Source organism: Leguminivora glycinivorella, chromosome Z (genome assembly GCF_023078275.1).
Source record: "Leguminivora glycinivorella isolate SPB_JAAS2020 chromosome Z, LegGlyc_1.1, whole genome shotgun sequence".
Classification (NCBI taxonomy): Eukaryota; Metazoa; Arthropoda; class Insecta; order Lepidoptera; family Tortricidae; genus Leguminivora; species Leguminivora glycinivorella.
The window spans coordinates 43,922,954-43,947,619 of record NC_062998.1 but is presented as its reverse complement, the minus strand read 5'-3'; the positions used below and the strand labels follow the sequence as shown (position 1 = coordinate 43,947,619).

Below are 24,666 nucleotides of genomic sequence, written 5' to 3'. Positions count from 1 at the left end.
AGGTGTGAGGAGTTATATTAGTGCTGAATAGTGTATTAAGTATATGTACTTAAATAGGTATGAACTGTGAAATAAAGTCAGTCTTTACGCAATACTCAAGGTGTTTAATTGTCGTCGTACTTCCCGCCCCACAGAACTAAGTAAGTCAAACTTTTCTAAGCTTTTGACTTTCCATCAGTGGACGGCGCTCGCATGCCACTGGGCCCTATAACAAACCTATGCTTTTTATTCCAAAGAATAGTTTGTTTCCCTAACCAACTTGATAGAATTTACCTTGAAAAACTAGTCTAACTAAGTGTCCTGCAGCCACACCGAAAGATCAGAAATTGCTACCACAATTATTAATTTCACTCAAATAAATTAAGTAACTAGAGATTTTATAAATTACCAGTTTTACCACATATTTTAAGATAGTAAACACCACATTTAAAGTCCATTTAAACCATATAAATAGTAGTAGTTAAATTATTTCTCCACAATACACGTTGACCAATTATATTTTAAGACCAATCATAAAAGAACTCTACTTTCATACAAATAGTGTGTGACTCTACCCTAAAAAGATAGGAATCTTTTCCCTACTCTAGCATATATCTGAAACACAGACCGTCACTTACCATAGATCTTGTGTTCAGAATATGCACAAGTGTATCCCTACTAGAGCTGTACAGTTCAGCCAGCGAAGCTGAGATAAGCAACCTATCGGCTTGTGTTCTGGTTCCCTCCTCTGCTTTTGCCCGCAGGCTAGGATAGCAGAGAATAAACCGCATTATCCGTGTATATATCCAGTATTCTAGGACACACCAGTACCAGCCACATGGGAGACTCAGCTGCGATCAAACTTTAGATATGGATCAATCACAACCGAAATCCCCAGCGACCAACGCCAGCATGAACCAGAGCACCGAGTAAATATATATATATATATATATATGACCCCAGCCTCAAATACTGCCGACTTCAGTGAGCAAGGATTACTCCTAATGTCTTTCGTCAATCGTGAAAGTCCTCACCTCCATCTAACAGTTGGACTCTTTGAGACCGGTGAGAAAGTACGTTTTTGTAAATAGAAAAAAGCGCCCAAGCCTCCACTTGGAACAAAAAGATCCCTAAACGCCTTATGTTTAACAGCCGCAAGGTATAAAGCGCTTAGCCGGACAACAGTCTGTCACAAACAATGATCTGGCTTATAACTTTCACAAAATAACCCCTTAGAAAATTACTAAGTTCAATTTTACTGACCAAATAAACAAACGAGTGAAGTTTCCTTTATGTGCTATAATCTAAGCTTAGTTTTGCAAGAATTACTCCCTACAAAACCAAACACAGACTTATCTCCAAGCACCAGCCATAAATCGACCCAGTCTTTGTATTGCTTGACGGCACTCATGAAACAAAGCACAGAAAACTTCACTATACACATTAATTTAAATGTAACACTACACTATAAATAGAACACTAAAATAACCCCACAACTGACAGTAAAGCAATTCCACTACAGGTCTAAGTTCAACTGTACGACGATATTGTCCCCGCACAATCAAACAGAGACACAATTTCAAAGTTTACAATCACTTAGAATAATTTCCAAGTAAAAACAAACAGAGAAATAATAGCAGAACAACTTCACTCACCAGTAACACACGAAAGCCAGGGACACTGTTAGTCTTCTAGATATTTTAAGAATGACGCGCGTCGGCTCGCTTGGACCCTTTTATAGATTCTCTATCAGAGACTTAACAGAGACGTAATGGATACATAACAGAGACATAATGGATACATAACAGAGGCATAATGGATATGTCGCAGTAAGATAGATAAAGCCGTTATATAGTTATAACCCTAGGAATATAATTATACGTCGTAACATAGTTAAACGAAAGCGATTAATTGCTATCTTACTAGGAATATAACTATAATACGTTACTAGTTTAGTCATATAGTTATATGACTGGATTCAGTTTAGTGAAATGATTGTAGGCAGGAGTGCGGCGGTGCGGCGGTGCGGCGGAGGTATAATTATAACCCTAGGGATATAATTATATGCCGTAACATAGCTAAACAAAAGCGATTCATAACCATCTTACTAGGAATATAATTATAATACGGTATTTAAAATTGCAAACGGGACTTAATCGCGTATTACTATGTATTAAAGTCCCGTTTGCAATTTTAAATATTTGTAAAAATCGTGAAAGTTTAAATCAGTATTTTATAATACGTATAGCGGGACGATTTGGAATAACAACACCGTCACTGACGTTAGAACAAAGTTTATTTTGTATCGGACATAGTACACAAGGTTTGGTTACTAAACAAACGAATCCAAGCTATATTCGTTAAAACGTAACAGTTAGGGCATACTCCCGGTATTTCCCGGTTCTTGATTTCCTGGGAAATCCCGGTAATTTTATGGTGGAACCGTTGGAACCGGTTAGGAACCGGTGCTCCCGGTTCTTTTTAAAATATCCGATTTATTCATTTTTTAAATTGTATCTGCATTTGGATTTGTGCGATGGCAGTTTTAATTTAATCTGACAAGATAAACATGATATTAACCGTCTCCACAGCACCCCCGCACTACACTACTACAATTATACTACTGATCTTAATCCAGTAATATATATAACTATATTACTTAACTAGAGATGTATTATAATTATATCCCTAGACTAAGTTTAATCCAGTGATATAATTATATAACTAAACTAGTAACGTATTATAATTATATTCCTAGTAAGATGGTTATGAATCGCTTTTGTTTAGCTATGTTACGGCATATAATTATATCCCTAGGGTTATAACTATACCTCCGCTGCACCGCCGCAGTCCTGCCTACAATCATTTCACTAAACTGAATCCAGTCATATAACTATATGACTAAACTAGTAACGTATTATAGTTATATTCCTAGTAAGATAGCAATTAATCGCTTTCGTTTAACTATGTTACGACGTATAATTATATCTCTAGGGTTATAACTATATAACGGCTTTATTTATCTTACTGCGACAGATACATAACAGAGACATAATGGATACATGAGACATACTGGAGACTAGAGACATAGAACAATGGATAGCCACTAAATTACGCGCATAAGAAAAAGATCATAACTGTTTTGTTTACTAAGCCGTACGCCTTAGGCATTATTGTCCAAGACAGCTCAGCACGTAGTTTTTGCTTCTCAATAGTAACACCTGCATGACTGCACGTGTTTTAGAGTGAGATGGAGATATCTTTTGTTGATTCCTAATACTTAATGAAACATTTTATATTGTGGTAAATATAAATATGCAAATATTACTTTATCTAAGGTTTTTAACCAGTTTTGTAAATCAAATACATAATAAAATATCATTTTTGTTTCTAAATGCTACAATAAACACGTCCAGAAAATATATACACTACTTATCATTATCAATTTTTATGACCTATAATTGAAATCAAGATATAATATTGGAACGCTACTCAGTTGACAACTGTCAGTGTCAGTATTTCGTAGTTTGTTGATAAATATGTTTTACCAACCTGTTTTGCATCAAATAATAGTGAATTTTATGAGTGAAGACGTGACTAAACATGTGATTAACCATCACAGATATTATTTATTAAAATATTCAATGAAATCCCGAAGAAAATATGCACCGAAAAAATTAGTCAAAGAAAAGATGATTTGCCGTAAGTTTTATATGTAATAACGAGTCCATTTACCCGTTATAGACGCTTGTTCTGTTACAGACTTCCGTAGCTCAATTGGTTAAGAGCGACCGCCTAGACTGCGGCTGATGCGGGTTCGAGTCCCGCCGGAAGCGTAATATTATTTCCATTTTTCCTTTAATATAAAAAACTTAGTGTCAACACTAGATAAGAATTGTTGCCGACGGCTATATTTCCGAGCTCATATAACCCGGCAACCTTCAAATCAAGAGTGAACAGGCATCTTCTGGGCGAGCTCACTCCATCGTAGGCCACGTCTTTGCCTTTGGCTAGTCTATGGCCAAGAGTAAGCCCATTTAGGCCCACTTACACCAACCACTTAACTCAGGGTTAGTGGGGGCTGTCATCTGTTAAATTCCATATAAAATGGTGGGTTGACCCTTCATTTTCGTTGGTGCAAGTGGCCCTTATAATATTTTAGTACATTAGTACACCCAGAGAGCGAGATACAAATTGAGCATATGGCGTAGCGCATAACATATTTGGTAAAAAACGAACGAAGCAACTATTTTTAACCGACACAATTTGTACATTTCAAAGTGCGTATATCATAACACATTTTACAATAGGTACCAACGCTATGCGAGGAAAATAACAATCGTGCTAACTGTGCTGATAGGTAGTATAATATTCCCGCATTATGTGCAGAAAAGTATCATGTTTTATATAACACTCTATAAATATTTCAAGTTGCCTCAATCAAATGTTTAACGTTGGTGGCAAAACATTAGCATTCTACGGAATACATTACAGTAGCGTGTCGCAACACAAACTAAATCCGTCTTTAGTTTCGAAATGTGTTGAAAGATGTAATACTTACTTACTACATAAATCAACGCCCAAACCTACTTGCTCAATCTTGGGCGGGCTGTATTTGTAGAACATTTTTCAATAAGTCTACGAGTGCTATTAGAAATTTTACATTAGGTATAGGGAAAATGTCTTTTAAAGATATCGGCAGGGTTTCACCTGCTTTCAAGAATCCTTGCATAGGTCCTTTTTTATGCGATCGGAGGGAGGCAAACGAGCAGACAGGTCGCATGATGGTAAGCGATCACTGTCGCTCATAGACACCCGATACAGCAGAGGTGTTGGAGGTGCGTTGTCAGCCTTTAATATGGACGTACGCCCTTTTCAGGTTTCAATTCAAGGTCGTATCGGTCCGGAAATACTGCAGACAGTTCATTCCATAGCTTTCTCACCAATTGGGATACGGAAGCCCACCTACCAAAAACTCGGATATCTATAGTTACATACCTTCTCCATGTTTTCGGATGGCATAAAGCGACATCTATTGAACAGTACTGTACTCCAATTGTATTGAAAATGAGCAGACAACTACGTGCTCATCCATATTAAACTTGGTTTGGTAGATGTCGCTTGACGTCACCTTAAGTGCGTTTTCACATTATCCGATTCGATATCGGATGTCGGACTGATATCCCATACATTACAGGCGCCATCTTGGATTTTTTTCCATTGAAATCCTTCCGACATCCAATATCGGATCGGATAATGTGAAAACGGACTAATTTAAAGTTCACCGATTCTTTAGATAACCTAATTACGGTACCTTTTTATCATTGTAAGTGTTCTAAAACTACCCAAAATATCACGAAATCAAGCTCCTACTTATAGTACTTACATAATTATACCGAGTCTTGGTTTGCTGCATTTGTAATTTTTCATTCTACATTCGTAACTTTCGTCAGTAGTGTCCTTTGATCATACCTACGTATACACAGTTATTATGATTTGTTTTTCTTCTTACCCGACTACGGCAACGCAAAAGGAGGGTTATGATTTTGACCGGTACGTTTCTTTAGGCGACGGTGGCAACGATCAAAATTTCCGAGAATATGACAATTCTCGAAGGCTTGTGGCGCCATTATTGGAGAGTACCATTTACTCACAGTATTGACATACCTAGTCTCAAATCCTTTTGTCATTTTTTCTGGTCACCCTCGTATTGTACACAAACATAACATAATGTAGTCTTTATTTCCATGACATAACACAAACAATCTTACAAAATACATATGAATTAGTTAAGACATGGCCCCTGTTCGGGTAAAGGCCTCCTCCAACTGCCTCCAATTATTTCTTTTTTGTGCCTTTTCCATCCAGTCTGCCTGTATTGTATACATACTAGTGTTTAATTGAATGTTCGAGTAAGTAATAAGGAGAGCGGGTCATTCCTACGCAGAGGCAGCACCCACCCGAATTACTATGTAGCAAAATCAAAACACGTGTTTGAAAAATGATTTATTTTTCTTTATTATTTTACATAATATTTATCGTTCATAAGTATACATAAATACTATGGTGTCGGTAATAATAAATATTTTAAATACAAAACTGATTTCACGACTTTCTTTATTTTGATAAGTTTACATTCCCATTTCGTGTAGTCAACATCTAGCCGATTGGAAACCAATGGGAGAAGTGTAGATTACAAAACAACTTAGTGACCTACTCGACACGTTTATAAAGCGTACACATGGATTAGTCGTTCACGGGCTATTGTGATGTTCTGGAGCGCCTAGGCGCAATGATTCCTTAAACGAGAGACTTTGTTACAGCTGAAAATTTTGCAGAATAATAGTGTACATAGGCTAGATATATAAAACCCTCCAGGTAATATTTGTAGGCACAACTGGTCCATTTAATCTATAGTCTGTACCCATATGATTCTGCAAAATGGCTGCAACCGGAAAAGCAGCTTAGAGCCTGAGTACTATACGTATAAATCCCCGGCGACCGGGACCCAGTCGGTGGTATCTTAGCCTGAATGCACGTATGCACGTCACCATTGTTTATCAACATTATTTCTTATGTTTACGGAAAGCACATTGTCTTCATTCTATCGTTTCATTATTGATTTAGAATTTATATCTTTATTACATCATCGTTGTAATTAAACACTACATCTCAATCTACAGTCATATTTTACCACTATAATATACATACGTATTGTATATATATTTCTTTTAACTTCTACTTTGTTGCTTGGTGTTAATGCGTCAATGAGACATTGTAACTTTCTGGTAAATTCTTGCTATTATATGTATGTGAGCCGTTATGTTCTAATAACAAAGTTCTAGGTTAATTTGTGATGACGTTATTTTTATTATACGAGTTTAGTGGTATTCAGATTGTTTAAGTTTCACAAATGTATTGACAGTTTGTGATGAAATGGAGAAGAGCGACTGTGGCGAGACGCCTCACTTACCGAAAAGTGTCACATATTAAAATCGTGCTGAATACCGAATGTGTAATATAACTTTAACATTATGTACGCATTTTAATGAAATAGGTTACTTTATAAGTGAGAGCAGAGGTTTCTTAATTGCAACCAAATTATAAATTATTATTATACAAAATTGTGCAGAGGGTATTTTATTCTAAGGTTTAAGGTGAAAGCATTGTTAGTGATTTGGTACAAAGTATTAGGTATAGTTGTGAGATCCGTCGAACGTATTTTAAAAGACGATTGCTAAATTTATACTTACGTATCTACCCTACACGAAATTGTCGTCATTGTGTTCTTACGAAACTTAAATAACATACTATTTTGTATGTTTTTATAAGACACGAAATCTACTTAGAATTTATGTTGCAATGGAGACTAATTATTTCTATCATTTCAGTCGCCCTTAATACACCTGCACCCCTAGACCATCTGAATCTAGAAATAGACTGCTAGGTTATTTCTAATTAATCACAATGGTCATTGTGTCGCAGTATAAGAACACTCAAGGACTTTAATTGTTCAACCATTTAGAGGCCACAATAAATTTGTTATTTCATACTTAAGCTATGACATGTCCAGTATAAAATGAGCTAATCGTGGATCACCGATCAAAGACCGTGACCGTACATGTGGCCTAGCGGTGCCGGAATTATTTATTGCTTTATTACTTGCAGGATCAAATCATTGGTTCGTATAATATTAAACCTATTTGTTTAGTAGATGTGTCATCTACAAGCTGCAAATGGGCTAGAAAATAACAGCAATGGGAAGTTGGTACAATACGGATGATTGAAATTGATTAATAAGTATGTTAAGAAGCGTAAACAAATTTAGGTATTTTATTATTATAATAATATGCTATGTAGGTAATGGCAATGAAATACGCCCACGCATGTTGCGAATGTTCCTCATTCGGTATCTTAGCCTTGTGTTGATAGTATTCGGATACCTACGCTAAAGGCAACATTACTGTCAGCTTACCTACATAATCCCATTTATTCCACGAGTACAATCAATCCCATCAATATCGGAGTTTTATTTTTAGTCACACAAAATAATTACTTATACAAAAAAACTTCAAAGTTCATCCGAGAGCATTCATTCCGATTTCTACTATTTTCTAGAACCATTGTTACTATTCATTGTTTTTACTATTTCGTCTATTGAATTTTCCATCAAAACTGATATAAAATTACTTAAATATATCAAGTAATCGCTTAACTTTTAATAATACCCTTTAGAAAATATTGATATATCTTTTGAAGCGTACTTAATAAATCAGCTTGTGAAGGAAACGTTGAATTAGACTCATACAGTCCGGCACCCAACCATGCTCGCCGGCCCTTCAGACTTGGCGCGCCACGCGGTGGCTCGGAAGTGCTCGGCACGGTTAGGCGGCTGACTCTAGCACGAACATTTGTACTTCTGGTACTTGAGGAGTGCTAACTTTGTTATTGTCGCCCCTTTTTTATCGTGTACACCAATAGTTTATTCGTTCAATAGCCTAAAAAATTGACTTGACTAGCGTCACGTATTGAGCACATAAACTATCCTCTCGGGCAGACCGGCAAACTGTACACGTTAATTAATTAAATTACCTAGCGTTCATTTACTTATTAAAAAAAGGATATAAGACGAAACTTATAAGTATAACATATTAGTTAAATAACAAATATCATTTAAGCAGTCACTCCCCAAATGAACGCAGGATATCCTAAGTGAATTCTATGCAGTAAATATATTTTTCCAAATACATAGTTAAATGAACAATCTCAAAAAATCTTGTTATTAACATCAAAATATACTTTTCAATGAGCTTAGGTTATCTATGTTTTAGTTTTATACACGGAGTTATATTATACACTTCATTTAGTAAATACATGAGGCAAAGTGTTCCTATTTATTTTCTGAGCAATTCATATTATATAAGGTACCTACATACGACGTCGTGATAATGCTAAAATATCATCCATTGGTTTACCTACTTATTACTATCCGACTGACTGACTAGCATATTGCACAATAGGTATGTGTTACGTTTAGGCAAGTATTCCTTGGTAGATTATTGTTTTAGAACTTGGATAGAGTATAGGTACAATAACTAGAGTAAAGGTGTCTAGTTGTCGGGAGAATGCCCTTGTACTCTGCATCGTGTCGTGTGAGGCTGCACACTGCGCCTAGTCAAGCGGCTACCAGCGCGCAGCGGCCGGAACCTCCGCCCCGACTACGGCGACGGACGGCTACCATCGATTTACATTATTTTACCTTATCTGTGGCGTATTAACGTGGATGTGACTCTTGTATATAATATAAGTTTTTATGTATATAATAATATCTACGATACATTTCCTTACAACTATTTGTCTCGTACTTATATCTAATCACTAGACAAATATTTTAGAATTTCGTTTCGGAGAGACGAAGCAGAGGCTACGCCATAGTACCTACTTTCAAACGTCTACCAGCGAACCTAAATCTTAATCTATCAATTATCTGTAAGTATTGTTATTTAGAATGTAGTAACGGTTTGCATTTAAATAAAAAGTGAGTATACAGTTTAAGAGGTGCCGTTATTATCAGAGTGCCTTTGATATACTTCATGTAATATAAGTAAAGTTAATCTAAAACGTACCTATTTAGTACAATATATTTATAATTAGTAGACGACTAAAATGTACAATGCTACTTCTTGTTTCTACAATTTTCTGGTTTTGTTATATATATCGGGCACTAGCTAACTTTGAAGCGCACAATTAAATGAAAGGTCTCCACGTATGCGTGCGCTCGGCGATCGGCACCCCACGGCGAGCGGGTCGCTGAGAGCCGTCGCCACAACAACGTAAACATCAAACAATCAAGTGACATTAGCATTTTCAAATTATACACTTTCTCGCGGAGATTATTTTAAAGGGTTCCGTAAACGTTTCATATTCTTCATGTGTAAAATCGAAAAACAATTGTACTCAAAATGTTACCTACTTTTCGATCACACGGCAGTTACTTGCTACATATTATATGGTGTATAGATATGAATTTATGCAGTTGTTAAAGTTAAACAGCTATATAATATAAAATAATACTTCTTGTAATGGAACCCGTTAAGTGTAACACGATCTCGCAAATTCGTAGCTGATGACAGGAGCCCTGCTTGTCAGATATTCGAGGGTACCGGCAGATGTTGTTGGAGGGAAGCCGGCCGTGCAGCGTCGCGCGCGGCGCGCGGCGCGCTGCGGCTGAGACACGGCGCGCCGTGACCGCCGCGATCACGACTCGGCTTCCCCGCCACCAACACTTCTAATGCTCAACCTAATGCTTCCAGCAACGATAGTTTACTTTTAGCGAGAGGTACAAGCTAAATATTACTTACACTGATTTCAACTAATCGGGGAAAGCATTGCATAGACTACTGTGCGCCTATTCTATGGAGATAATTAATAAATAAAAATTGAAACATCGGTAAGTAAAAATACCTCTGACAAGAAAAAAAATGCAACAATGGGAACAATTCGATGAATCCAAAACATGTTTAAAACTAATGCCTTGCTGTTTAATCAAAATAACCTACAACATTGAGGAACATAACTAAGCGCACGTAGACTTGGCATGCTAGGAAGCGAATAAATAGTTGGTAAATAATACACTGCTACACAGAATGTCACGTAATGTTATGGAATGATTGGTATTGACAAGTATATGTCTATTTCGTAACCAAGTATTTGGTGACGTAAGTGGTTATATTTACTCTTCTGTTTCAGACTAACAACTTATTGACAAATTACATGGGCAACAACACACTCATACTCAATTAACATCCCTTAGTGCAAAACTCTTTTCTTCAAAAACAATTATCTCACGGCTTTAGACTATAAAATATTTCAATGTCAATATAAAAATTAACGTGTAATAACTATTATATTAATCTTATTCATTCGTATTATAATTTCAACAATTCCTTCAACGGAATAAATGTTTCGCCTAATATTCAAAGGATAACATATCATGTTTGAAAAAAGTGAAAGGCGTAGAGGTAGGTTGAGTACGCATGCTGGAGTAGTCAGAAGGGTCTACAGTAACGTTACTAACTTCGCGCATGCACACCACTGATGGAGCCAAACTATAATGATTAAAGTAATTATGTATGAACTTATTTACTGCAAGCAAATTACAAATTACCTGTATCTTCATCTAACGGCGTTAGTCGTTGGCAAGTGCAGTCGACTTTTGACATGGTACTCGTATGTTTTAAACAATTATAAATATTAGGTGACAATACACTTTATCATTATTTACGCTTTTACTAATCATCCGATAGTTTGTGTAGCTATTGTCGGTTTGTAATTGTTATTTAGTTCCAATGTCAAAAACGACTTGCATTTTCAATGAGAAGCTTAAACTATTGCTGATTTGAAATATTTATCATAGGTATAAATTACAACACGTAGCTACAAATTCGTATTAAAATGAAATAAAATATATTTAATAGATAAAATCGGATAGGTTTGCACTACATTCCAACTGAAAACATCTAATATTATTATCACAACAATGTAGAAAATAGCAAAGAATAAACAAACAACTAAGTTTTTTACCTACAAAACTACTACAACTAAGTAATTAATATGTTCAAGCGGAGAAATTTGAGCATCAGATTTATTCATACATTATATTGTACACCACTCATTTTACCACAAAAATAATAATAATTTGAAACTTTAATTTCACGATTTAGTTTTAATTCATACAACCATTTGCTACTCAATATTAGTTTAGGAACTTTTCCAATTACTTCGAAAAATTGCACTGTGTCAAAATCTTAATAAGAAAATTGGAAAATGTGGAACCAACATTGTGTTCCAAGAACGTCCATGATTGAGTTACTGGTTTTTTTTAGTAAAGATATTTATTTCTAAAGCCTTATAATAAACACCTACTCATACGGCAAGCTAGTATGTACAGAGTCTGACCACCAGGAAACTGTCTCACAATCGAACTGGTAGCCCGGCATAGCCCGCGCCGACGCCTGCGCGTCTTCTCGCGGCAATGCGACACCCGAGGATGCGACATTCACACTACGGAAACTAAAACACGTCTTGTCCATGTTATCTAAAATGTTCAGTCGTTTAGTTACTACTTCAGACTCCAAGAAAAGAGATTTATTATCTTAGTTTTAGACGTCCATATTTTATATATCCTCGACACATTATGTACATTTTAATATCATTATTTTTAATTAATTATAGGTACTAGATAGTGCTGTTATATCTACAAATTCTTTTTTGGAATAAGTTATGTCATCGACGAGGTCTACGACAAGTCGTAAGCTAATTTTGTGTCTAAGTCGTACGGTTAATAAATACATCTAGTTCTATTTTTCATCAAACTTATTTCGAAAATAAGTGCGGTTCGTTTCAAATTATTATTGTATGCGATTAAAGTGGAAAAATAAGTGGATAAACGATATCGTCCCCTCTATTTATCCTCTTCCAGAAGAACCAAATCGTCAGCCACGACGTCGGAGACGTGCAGATAGATGATCCAGTACATGAGGTTGAAGCAGACGAAGCACACGGGGAACACGATGCGCGAGTACTTGTCGATGTCCGAAGGCGTCATGCCCAGCAGTTTGCTTATATCCTGGAAACGAGACATCCTTTTTAACTTCATGCCTAATAAATACAGCACACACTTCGGTTGCATGGTAGATTCGCAAGAGTAGGTGTGTCTTTACATAGCGATAAACCAATGTTATTCGCGTGGCTTATCCTATAAAACAAGCACAAATTGACAGATAAATATACCTACGGATATGTATTTTCGCGCAGTTTATGCATTGCCTTATTCTAAAATGTGTGTTACCAAAATATGACTTATGTATTGGAAATTATATAATAATGATATTTATTACCTTCCCGGGGTGGAGTATATGCGGCGGAGGCCCCGGGTTCTCCTCTTCGGCTCCGCTCCTGCCCCCGTTTATAGTATTTTCTAACGTTCCGCCTTTTGAATGTGCTTTCGGATCGTGTACTTTGAATCTTACTTCCTGGAAAGTAACATTTGTGGTTAACTCAAAGAATAAAGATTGGCTTATAATGTATACGAAGTACTAATGAGTAAGTCATATTACCGAACAGCTTACCGAAGCTCTTCCCGGAGGACACCTCCCTAGCGTCCCCATTTTAGAGAGAGTGTGTGGATCACCAACTGGAGGGCAATCAACAGGCAGTTTCTTTTCGGACGCTATTTTCTGTATGGCTACGAATCTTTGTTTTCTCATTTGTATTCTCTTTGCCATATATCCTACTGTAGCGTATTCTGAAAAGAAAGAGAAGTGCTTCAGTCTAAATGTGCATTGCATTGCTTGATCACACAAACATTAATGCACTCATAAATTTATTACACTGTTACATAAATTGCATTATGTAGGTATATGATAGAATTCGCCTTGCTTGATTAATGCGTTGCATATGCCCTATACTTACATTTATTGCTCATTTACATATAAACTCGCATTGGCTTGAATTTAACCTCAGAAAAGTTAGCACTACAAATCAAAGACGTCTGTATTGTAGGTATTTTGATAAATAAAGAGAGCTAATCACACTATACCTAGTAAACTGGCGAAAACCATGACGAAACAGGTGCCGAGGTAAACGTCGATGGATTTGACGTAGGAGATCTTAGGCAGCGCCGCATTGGTGGAGGACATGAGCGTGGTCATGGTGAGCACGGTGGTGACGCCGAGCGACACGCGCGCCGGCGTGGCGTTGCGGTTCAGCCAGAACGACACCCACGAGATGATCACGATCAAACCCGACGGAATGTATATCTGGATTAGGTAGTATCCCATGGACCGTACAAATTGTATCTCGCATGCCAACCGAGAATAATTTCCTGTACAAAGTATTCAAACACACATTAAAGTAATACTGTAGGTGTCAAATAACCATTATTTAAATTATTAATATATATAAGAAGGATCACAAATATAATTTCAATAAAATCGTCTTATTTTAATGAATTTTTTTTAATAGATTTGTATGTTTTACTAGATTTCATATGAAAATCATATAGACGGTATACGAGTGTTAATTACATTAATACTAGTATAATCACACCACTCTATCGTGTTTTTTGTGCAATGATACAAAAAGCAGGACGTGAAAAGAATCGTGACTGTTTTTGTCCAGTGTTAAAGGTAGTGGTCTTTTCACTTGCTATTTATGGGTTCATTCCCCCGCAATACCTGTGGTGAGGGAGATCTCCATGGCTCGCTGGCGATGTCCGAGGACCTTGAACTGCGGCAGCGACACTTCACTCGACACGCCCACCGAGTTGGGGCCCTCGTTCCATTTGTATCGGATGTCCCGCATGGTGTAGCCGACTGTGCGCAGCGGACACATACATGAAATAACCCCAGGCCCATCGCAATGGGTTTTGAGCTCGAGCCGTCATACGGTCGGGGTGAGAGCGGGGGAGTCACGAGCTCGGATAGTCGCGGTCTCGTCGTGCGGTAGTCGTGTCATGTTAGCGTGTGTGCTTGTGTCGCGGTATCGATCGTCTGCACACGGGCTGAGGGAGACGGGGCGGTGGCGGAGCGATGAACAAATAGTGCACGGGATAGCGGGTGTGTGATGTTACCTGTAGTCAGCGTCACTACTGTTGCGCGCTGTCGGTGCCCGAGCACTCGGAACTGGGGCAGTTGTACCTCGTTGCTCATTCCGACGCTAGAATGTCCGTCTTTCCAATGGTATCGTATGTCTCTCATAGTGTATCCGACTCCGGAGACATGTCAAACACACAAAACGCTATCACTTACGCTGCGGCAGCATTGCGGTTCCCTCACCCGCGAGGCCGCAACGATGTCGGAGATGAGACTCACGGCCGTAAATGGCAAGACGCAAACGAGCAGACCCGAGATACCATACGAAATTTTAAAATTCTCGGGTCAGCTCGAGGTGGATGATAGAAAAATATAGGTACATTCTACTAGTTCTACGAAACTGATGAAAAGGGACTCGAATAAAATCAAAACGTTATGTAATATATTATGATATCTAAGTAGGTATCAACAACAAGAAAAGAAGCAGACGCAAAAGTATGAAATTAAGAATAAGCTTTAAAGAAAAAATCATGCGTGTAGGTGAGATCAGTCAGTGAGTGAGAGGTGCGGGGTGCGAGTGCAGGGCGATGAGCGCACGCGGTGTGCCGGGCTCGTGGGCGCCGCGAGAGCGCTCCCGGCCGGCGCTCGTCTAAGGCCCGCGCATGCAGACTTCGGGCGCCACCATCCCCGCCTCCTTAGGCCCGCAGCTATCTCAGCGTCGATGTCTCAGTATCATTTTTTCGCATTATGCTCGTGAGAACAAAGGCTTACTATTACGAGTCTGCCTTCTGCGGGTGCTGTATGCGAGAAGGAGACGTTCCAACGTATATGAGAACACGAGGGAAATCACGGCACGTGTTGAAGGTAACGCTTGTGCTCACAGGGTACCCTGTGTAGCATCTGTGATACAAGAAAGTGATCACGACACAATATCGGTAAGCCTAGTGATACATTTGCATTGTGGCAGGCTCAAATTAATGGATTGCTGTTGGTGAGCACAATTAAACACAGTTTATAAGGTAATTAAGTATTTTTCTATCATCGGTGAATTAATACGGTAGGCCTCGCCCTTTTACTTTCTTTGTTTGTAAATATAACGTCCCCGTTTATATTATCAACGTGAACCGTTAATGACAGACAAAGAATTCAAACACTCATTTAAAAGCGTGCTTTTATTTATACACTGATATAATGATAAGTTATATAACACTAGTAAGTACATAAATAATACACATTTCAAAAAACATTTTTTGCAAAATTTAAGGCACACTTTTGGGCACACTCAGTGACTTCATAAAATTATGTTTTAAAAATGTCAAGATACTTACAACTCTCAATTTCTATATGACACAGTTGTCTGTCCATAGGAAAATATTGTAGATGCATAGGACATGATGCTGTGATAGTTAATCTGAAAATTTTATAGAATATGTCATGAAAGTTTTATAATACCATTTGTAGGGTATCATGTGTAGCGCTTCATGTGTATTAATTAATAAACGTGGGTATTTGATGCTAATGTTACCTGATACTTCTAGTAATAGAGCCTGAATGATGAATACGTATGAATTCGTTGCTAGTGGTTGCTATGTGGAAATATGACTGCTTTTCATTTACAAAGAATGTGTCTGGCACCCATATGTTTTTTATGAACTCGGATCCCACCGATAACGTCTCCACTCCAGGTCGTTTTTTATATGCCAGACGTGGATCTGTCCAAAACTGTCTGAAGTAAAAATCCAACGTGAAGTCCTGTTGAAAGCACAAAACAAAATATCAGGATCAAGTATTATATTCTTAATAAATACGCAACGAATGGAAACATGAGATTACGGGATGCACCAAATGAACAAATTATAATATGGATTTTTATCTAACTTTAATTACATAGTTCCCACTTCTTTTGCTTTATTTTATCTACTACCGATTTTTTTACTATAAATGGTAGGAGCTATGTCAAGTCAAATTACTTTTAAATGAGTTTTGCTTTTAAACGAATACCATAATTCTATTATTACATCAACATCTAACACTGGCATGCTTGTTTTGAAAACAACTTCATCTTACAGTGATCAGTACACACTGCGAGAGTCGTGTTTGGTAAACTAAGAACAAAGTAAGTAACAACAAGTCCGGAACTTGGTTCTTAAGTTCCAGATAGCGTCAGTTTCTATTGAGTTTTGGTATTAAGATACAGTACTACATTGAAAAGACAAAATTTAGCGAAAAGCTTTAACATAAAATAAAGGTGTGCACAGAGTGTATTAGTGACATGAAGCCTATAGACATTAATGGTGTGAAGTCTAAGAATGAACAGGTAGGTGAGTGCGCTACGTGGAGGAAGGACGAGTTGAGTGGGTGGCAGCGCAGGCGGGCACCCACGGCTCGATATAGGCAGACCTCTCTCAGAAGCTAACAAGCCGGCACGAATACAACTTGCCACGATTAACTTTGACAAGGTAAAACATTTTCAACGTTCGTTAATGAGCACCAATCGCTGAAACGCGACTTTTATCAGGCAACCTCCCTCCCTGGGCCATGGGTCACGTCTCATTGTGACCTTCCCAACCTTGATTTGGTTTCCACTTCGGGGTCTTTCACCCAATCACGCCTATCGGGCTCATTCAGCTTGACTCATTGGAAAGCCGACTTCGCTCCGCGCGTCCGCGTGCCGTGCAGCGCAAGCGGGCATGTATTAGCTAGCTACGTGATAATGCCTACTTCATAAGAATTTCCTTCTGTTGGCTATGAAGTATACGAGCGAGATGCAGTCGGTGTTCCAATTTACTGAAGACCAAAAAGGTACGAATACTGGTAATGTTCAGTAGATACACATAGACGTACAAACACAACAAACTACAAAATGAGTCACGACAAGAATTGCACAGTCGTCGCAAATCCATAGAGCATGAAATGTTAAATATTCGGACATTACAAACAAGAACATAATAATAGAAAACTGTTATAAACCATGATATATGCTGACTATACGCTGTTCGAATACCGCGACATCTTCATTATACACATATTAATATTTTCCATTGTGAACGATTGGATAAGGTACCTCGAGACAGAAAAGTAATGTCAACTGTTGATTTAAATAAGATTTTTTTGTCAGTGAATATTAAATTTAATACGTTACGATGATAGAATCTATTTCCGTTAAAATATCGACAGATACCATTACTTTATTGTCACTTGAGTAGCAGCAACTTTGGAGTTACGAGTACTGCTGGACACACAACTGGATAAACTTTCAAGGTTATAACGAATTGCTTTTCTTATTATGATGCCCTTGACGTATAATGTTTCAAGTTACCATTTTGGCGTTTTAACGAGAAACAACATAATAAGAAAGCAAGTTGGCGGACAAAGGGCGATCTGCTCCACCAAACGCGGACATGCTCGCAGCCTCGTGTCTGGGGCTGCTCGGTCGCCGCGGCAGGCGCGCGCCGCGGCGCCGGAGCGACCGAGTCAAGCGTGAGCTGACAGGGGCGAGTACCATGAGCACTTCGGAGACGGAGCTGATAGAGAGCACATACATGGTGACGCCCACCTCCACTGGCGGACCTGCAATCAAGCCCAATCGTGAGTGCGCGCGCGCCTTGCGCCGTGAAAACCAAACCAGAGGACGGTGACGTTCCCCATCGCCTGCGGGCGGGCGGAGCAGAGGGGGCGCGGCGCGGGCGCTACGAGCGGACGCGGCCCGCGGCAGCGCGACTGAGCTACGCGCGCGCGCGTCACGCCTACTCTATTTGATCGAACCGTGGACACAGGTGCTACGATGAACGGTATAATGCTAGTGATTGAGCTAAGGGACATATCTTGCTATATATGCGCTGTGTCTTTAATACTGTTTTTAAAGGAAGATACCATTTTCACTTCAGATAGAGAGCTGATGGAGAGCACGTACATGGTGACCCCCACTTCCACGGGTGGTCCTGAAAACGACACAATATACTCATGATATGGTGATTATTTGCTAGACGAGTTGTATATGTGCTGAGCTCTCAGTTATTACTATTAGGTAGTCGGTAATTTGTCTCTTTATAGTATATTACCCAATAGTCTTAATATTGATATGATTCTTAGGACAATGATAAATTATTTGTAAAGTATTTTTAACTATTATTCTACTCATCCACCCCAATCAATTGTTTGTGTTTTTTTTTTAATTAATATGTTTACCTAGTCATAACTTTTTTTTTTTTAATTCCAGTAATACAGGGTGTAAACCTAATACGGGCGAACCTCTTAACGGTGGTGAGTATAGGACATAAGAAATGTAATTAGGTAACTTTTACTTAAAATTGAGATAAATGTTTTATCCATACAAAATAATTCGGCCCGCAACGTAATGCAAACACACTCGTGTTTAACGCTCGTTGACAGTTGTCATTGATTGTCATCGCAACCACGTTTACAGTACATTGTTGCTGGGAAATTTTTCAAAAAATCATTATGGGGTAAAAATTAAGAGTAACTCAAAAACACCTTTTAATTAATGATAACAATATTGAATTAACGTAAAATACCCCATAATGGACGGTGATGCCATTATGGACAAAAAAACACAAATCCTTAAAAATAAGTATCTAAAATAAGTTTCTAAAAACTGACGGCTATGTACCATAAACTAGAGTTGTAGAGCTGTTTCATTTTGAAGTTTCAATGAATTCGGTTATTTCTGAAGGATTTGGCGACAAGATAAAATTCACCAGTTTACTGAAAAAAATATCAAGACGAATTCTTAGTAATGTTGCTCAGATAGATGAGTTCATGTATAAAATAATAAAAAAATAATACACGGTGTAAACTTTATTGCGTTTTACTTACCGCATTAAGCATGAGATAAGGTATAAAACATACTAGTTTGTTGCTCCAAAGACATAAAGAAATGGCGTTATTTTGCGAGTGTCCATTACTGGACCCGAAAAACTGCGTACCTCCTATGATGAACAAGGAACAAATTACAAAACCAAAATTTACAAAAAACAATCCTATGTTAAAATAACCCAAACTAATTGTATTTATGGTATATAAAATTGACTCATTAAGTATCAGTTGGCTTTAAAAGTAAAATTTTAAACTTATTTCACTGTCCATAATTGGGGATCCATTACTGGAGAACTGCCGTCCATAATTGGAGAAAAAACACCTGGTTTTAATTTGTTAACCATGAAGAAACCAATAGGAGTATCTATTCTACAATACGTTTGAAATGTAAAAGAAGGATAGGACATTCAAGATTTAACACGCTTAGCGGTAGAATTTTTACATTTATCAGTGAAATATCAAAAACAGGCGAATTTTTTTCTTAAAATGTCCATAATTGGGTTCGTTACCTTATATGCCTGGTTTCATTTATCGCCCTTATTAGGTTTACGCGCTGTATATTGCATTTGCAGTAGTCTAAAACATTTTGTTTGATTTGATCCCATTCATAGGGATATGATTTTTGATCATCCTACTGTTTAAAACACTTACATAGGTTACAGTTCCCGCTTTTACTGCTAGTTGAACCTACTTCAGAATTCCCACCGCCCGAGCCTGGCCCTAACGCACCTTATAAGATGGCAATTACTCATTCGTGTTACGTTAGAGAAAATTGATGGGTAGAGTGCAAAGAAACCGGATCACATTTGCGTGAAATTATTGTGTTAAACTATCGGAATTAAATACTATAAGTAATCAGCAAAATATCCATGACCATTATTTATACTTAAGAGAGACGACTAAGAAGTAAGTACCAGGAGAATGTTTACACTTTGCGACGCCGTGAAGTCTTTGCGATCACGGATTTAACATTTGATTAATATTCAAATGTTAAATCCATAGCATAAATATTAATCATATCCGCGTTCGTGACTCAAACATAATTCTTTTTTCCTCCTCGTTGTTACTCTGAGCATTTCAAATAAGTAGATAAGTAGATATTTTTAGGTAGGTACAGAACTTGTTAATACTTGCCGCCGAAAATTCATGCTTGTATTGTATGTACGTACTGTAGTTATTCATTATTACGCATGATATTAGATCTGAGTTTTGTAAGTTATATTTGTCTATGAATTGTTATCTTACAAACTCTTTCTCATAGCCCCAGCCTTACCTATGTTACCTCTAGCCTCTGCCCGCTCATCGCCCTCGACCCCTCGTGGATGTCCCGATACTGCGCCACATCCTCCCACTTAAGTTATTACGCATACCTACTTTCATGTTAACTTGCAGCTCACACTCTGTGTGCTAAATTTCGACCAATATCATCTGTTTTACTGTTATGGCATGAAGACGCAACAAATATTCTAACATATATTCTTTTTAAATATATATTCTTTTATTAAATAACAATTTTTAGACTATTCTTAGCTGTTTAAACACCAATAACGACTCGGTTATCTTTCTTTTTTGTAATACTTAGTCATCTAGCAGTCTTCTTCTTCTCGTGTCGATGGTTTCTTTTTTTTTTATATTAAGTGGGACCAGAAGGTCGCGACGCTTGCCCTGTCTAGCAGTATTTAAGTTGTAGGTATTATGTAAAACCTGGTTTAGCCATTAAGATGCGCATCGGTCTATCCCGGGCGGTAGTGTACATTTATTCAAATCAAGTATTAATTTTAGCTTAGCTTTTTCATTAAAATTAATTCTAAATATTGTTTAAGCAAAACCATTTTCAGGGCTTTTAACTATTAATTAAGTAGCTAACGGTGATAGATTAAATTTGAATATAGGATTTGTATACTCGTGTAAAGTCGAAATATTCTACCCAAGGATACAAAATATACGATTAGTTTGAGAAGATATGTAGTGTTTATCATAACATCGAACAGTCAATCATGCAAATCTCTGTAAAGATTTTCCGTAAACTTGATTTTAATTTCAAAAGTGGTCCATGTGAAAAAAAAAGTTGCATTTCCACTGCGACCCAAAATAAAATGCTATTACTTTGGGTCGTTACTAAGTCATTAAAGTAAATCGTTTGGCAGTTTTATACTGAGTCGTGGGGTTATCGAAGCCCTAAGTTGAAATGATTCTGAGTATTACTAACCTCCATAGTTAGGCCTTACTCTTTTGTCATAACTTATACTAAAGGAATCCAATATGGCTGATATATTGACATCACCGAACATGCCACCCCCACCGGCGCCCCTGTAAAGAGAAAGAAAAAAAATGTTTATAACTTTATAACAGATAAAGGAATACTTAAAACATTAAAAAAGTTTTTAAGACTATTATTTAAGACTATTATCTTGCTATTATCTATATTTTTGGTATGGGTTTAACTTACGTTAAACGTCAGAAGCTTTTCTAAGTGCCCAGAAACTAAACCAAAAATCAAATACTTATTATTAACGTAGATAATTCGTGGTTGTAACGGTTGTCACAATATTTAGGACGATATTTAAGTAGAGTCTGTTCGGAAAGAACAGACTTCGGAAATTGGCTATTTCATATGAAGAAAATGATAATAGATTTTTTTCATTATTTTTCCAGTGCGTAGCATGCCACCAGATATCATATATCTATAAATTGTTAAAAATAAAAAATTATGCAATTAAGGGTTAATTATAGTATTACATCATGATACTTGAATAACTTGATTGGCAAATGCCGGGATAACGCAAGGGGGATGATGACTTGAATAACTTCGTTCCTATCTACATACTTGTGGAGTTGTGCACGACTTACTAAAAAGAGCTTAACAGTCTCGGCTCGGCCTAACGCTTGCTAGTTTTCATGTAAATGGCTACCTACCAGTTCACCTTAAACTCATTTTATATATAAGATACTATATTGACAGTTTGAAAAAACTTCTAGCTATTAGAACAGAATATATTTTGTCTATTATTTATTATTAGCAACCTGTCACTGCAATGTCACAGTTTCGTTTTCTTTCAACCCCTTATTTGCCAAGAGTGGCACTGAAGCTTTAGTAGTTTCATGTGTTCTGCCTACCCCTTTATGGGATACAGGCGTGATTGTATGATGATTGTATGTATGATTTATTATTAGAAAGAAATAACAGATGAGGGTATAAATCCCGATTAAGTACGTAGTTGATGTTAAATTAGCTATTTTGTAACGTGAGAAAACTAGATAAAGAATAAACTGTGAGCAGGAGAGCTGATTGCATATTGAAGTGATGCATTATCGTGGGTTAGTGGAGTAAACACAATCAATGGTAATTACTCCTTTAACGTGAGCGAGTAGAGCCACGGAAACGTATGCATTAATAATAGAGCTGCGGAGATGCTCGTTACTTGAACATGCGAACACTAAATTACGAAGTATCTGAAGTCTCACTAGAAATACCTAAGCACAATAAACGACTATGACAATGATACCGATAACATTATCAATATTAACTATCCGTAAGTACTAATAATATAAATGGGGTCTTTTTTTCCCTAATATTTGAGAAGGTTTTAATAAGTTTACATTGTAAGAAGGAATAAATTGTAAACTGTGAGTTCGAGTTCATTATTCTGTAGAAATAAAAGACATAAATTGAAGGTATTTCGTTTTAACTTTGGTGACACAAAAAAGTTGCTATTTTTATTATAAAACGAGTTTTTAATGGTCCAACAGACTTAATCGCACTTATGTATGTGGTATAGCACCACCCGCCATGAATGCACCAGAATATCTTCCAAACTAGGGATTGCAAACCGCCTTGGTATTCAGTGCGGCTGCATGGCTGGATTTGAGTGGAATCCGGTCGGGCCAAATCCGGTTCTCAATAGAAATATCAATGTAAATTAAATAACAAATTATTGCGCGATAAGATATATTTTTCAGCGTTTTAAAAATGAAAAACTTAGCACTAAAAAGTGCCATTTCAACAACAATCACACTATAACTAGGAATTATTATTCATTAAGGGCGTTCCCTACGCCAATGACCTTCGTTTTGAATCAATTGGTATTAAATATGATAGTTTCTAAAGTCTTTCTAAAGTTTCTCAACGTCTTTAAACAAAATAGTATCTCATCATCATCGTCTTTAAACAAAATAGTATCTCATCATTCCTTCACAGCTCATTGTTTTTGTGATATTTGGCATCAAAGTTGAGCAATTTTAGTTGATACTTTCTGTTCGGCGCGTTTACATACCTAATTATAAATTGGTGCTTATTTTATTTTACCTAATCCGGTGACCGATAGGTACCGGTCATATGAACAGGATCCAGTACCTCCGAAAAAATTCCGGAATTGCCCGGATTACTAGATCCAGTTCAGCGGATTGCACTATCTACTTCCGAACGTTTAGAACGTTGCATGATGCATGCTGAACATTTAGCCTGAGCGTCGTACAGTGAAGGCAAGACTTTAAGAAGAAGGCGGAGTGACTGATAGGCAAGAGATAGAATACGCAATAAATATACTCGTACGTATCATATGTATCGTGAACTTTAGTCATCGGAAAACTGTCCAATGACACCGTAACATGTGTAACGGCTGAAAGTTGTCAATGGAAAACGCTGGGTCTATTCTTTTATGGATCCCGACGGAAAGACAAGGGAATGCATTGAACAGCGTTTATCTATTGTGTTGTAAGCCAGCACACTTTTATACGATGTTATTTTATTATGAAGTCAGGCAGATTCTATCAGGATACTGTTTCAGTGATGTTATAATAAATCAATATTCAGTACATGTTAACTCGTGCACCGAACATTAAATTTGTTTTACTGTGCCGGCAGCGGAAGCATAATCATATTACAATGAATACTTACTGTCAGCCGGTGTTGAATAGGGACGATAACTTTGATTGAGATCCATGACCTTTGATGCAGTAAACTTAAAGTTTAGAAAAAACTTAAGAATAAATGTAAAAAGGAAAAATGACTGTCGTGGGTGAGACTTATTTCAGCGCTATGCCAACTAAGCCACCACGACATCATCCTTATGGAATCTACGCCGTACCTGTGGATCAAGCCCTAGTGACATCTACTGGAAGAACGTTCTACCAGAGCTCCAAACCATATGTATATTTTCGCCAGCAATTTTTTGAACCAGCAGATAACGTTGGTGTAGGTTTTTATTTAAGTTTATGATATGCGCATGGAGAAGTCTACACCACGTTTTTGTGTCCT

The 24,666-nt window shown here is 37.3% G+C and overlaps 1 protein-coding gene and 1 non-coding gene across 6 annotated transcripts in view; one reads left to right on the top strand and one right to left on the bottom strand.

Annotated features, from left to right (window-relative positions):
- The first annotated feature begins 3,741 nt into the window (after positions 1–3,741).
- Positions 3,742–3,815, top strand: Trnas-aga. Its single transcript has one exon. It is a non-coding gene; the product is annotated as a tRNA-Ser (tRNA).
- Positions 3,816–7,321: 3,506 nt separating this feature from the next.
- The window catches only part of LOC125240791 (gamma-aminobutyric acid receptor subunit beta), a 35,051-nt gene continuing 17,706 nt past the window's right edge, over positions 7,322–24,666 (bottom strand). Inside the window, exons 2-10 of one of the 5 annotated variants that reach the window (XM_048148870.1) lie at positions 21,619–21,719; positions 18,447–18,514; positions 16,099–16,325; positions 15,902–15,984; positions 14,217–14,354; positions 13,580–13,864; positions 13,098–13,285; positions 12,879–13,013; positions 7,322–12,607 (exon numbers count right to left, since the gene is read on the bottom strand). In XM_048148870.1, the coding sequence (XP_048004827.1) occupies positions 12,443–12,607; positions 12,879–13,013; positions 13,098–13,285; positions 13,580–13,864; positions 14,217–14,354; positions 15,902–15,984; positions 16,099–16,325; positions 18,447–18,514; positions 21,619–21,719 (1,390 nt within the window). In that variant the 3' untranslated portion in view covers positions 7,322–12,442. Of the gene's footprint in view, positions 12,608–12,878; positions 13,014–13,097; positions 13,286–13,579; positions 13,865–14,216; positions 14,355–15,901; positions 15,985–16,098; positions 16,326–18,075; positions 18,144–18,446; positions 18,515–21,618; positions 21,720–24,666 lie in introns of all 5 variants that reach the window. The other 4 variants (XM_048148872.1, XM_048148871.1, XM_048148873.1 and 1 more) reach the window with 4 other exon arrangements.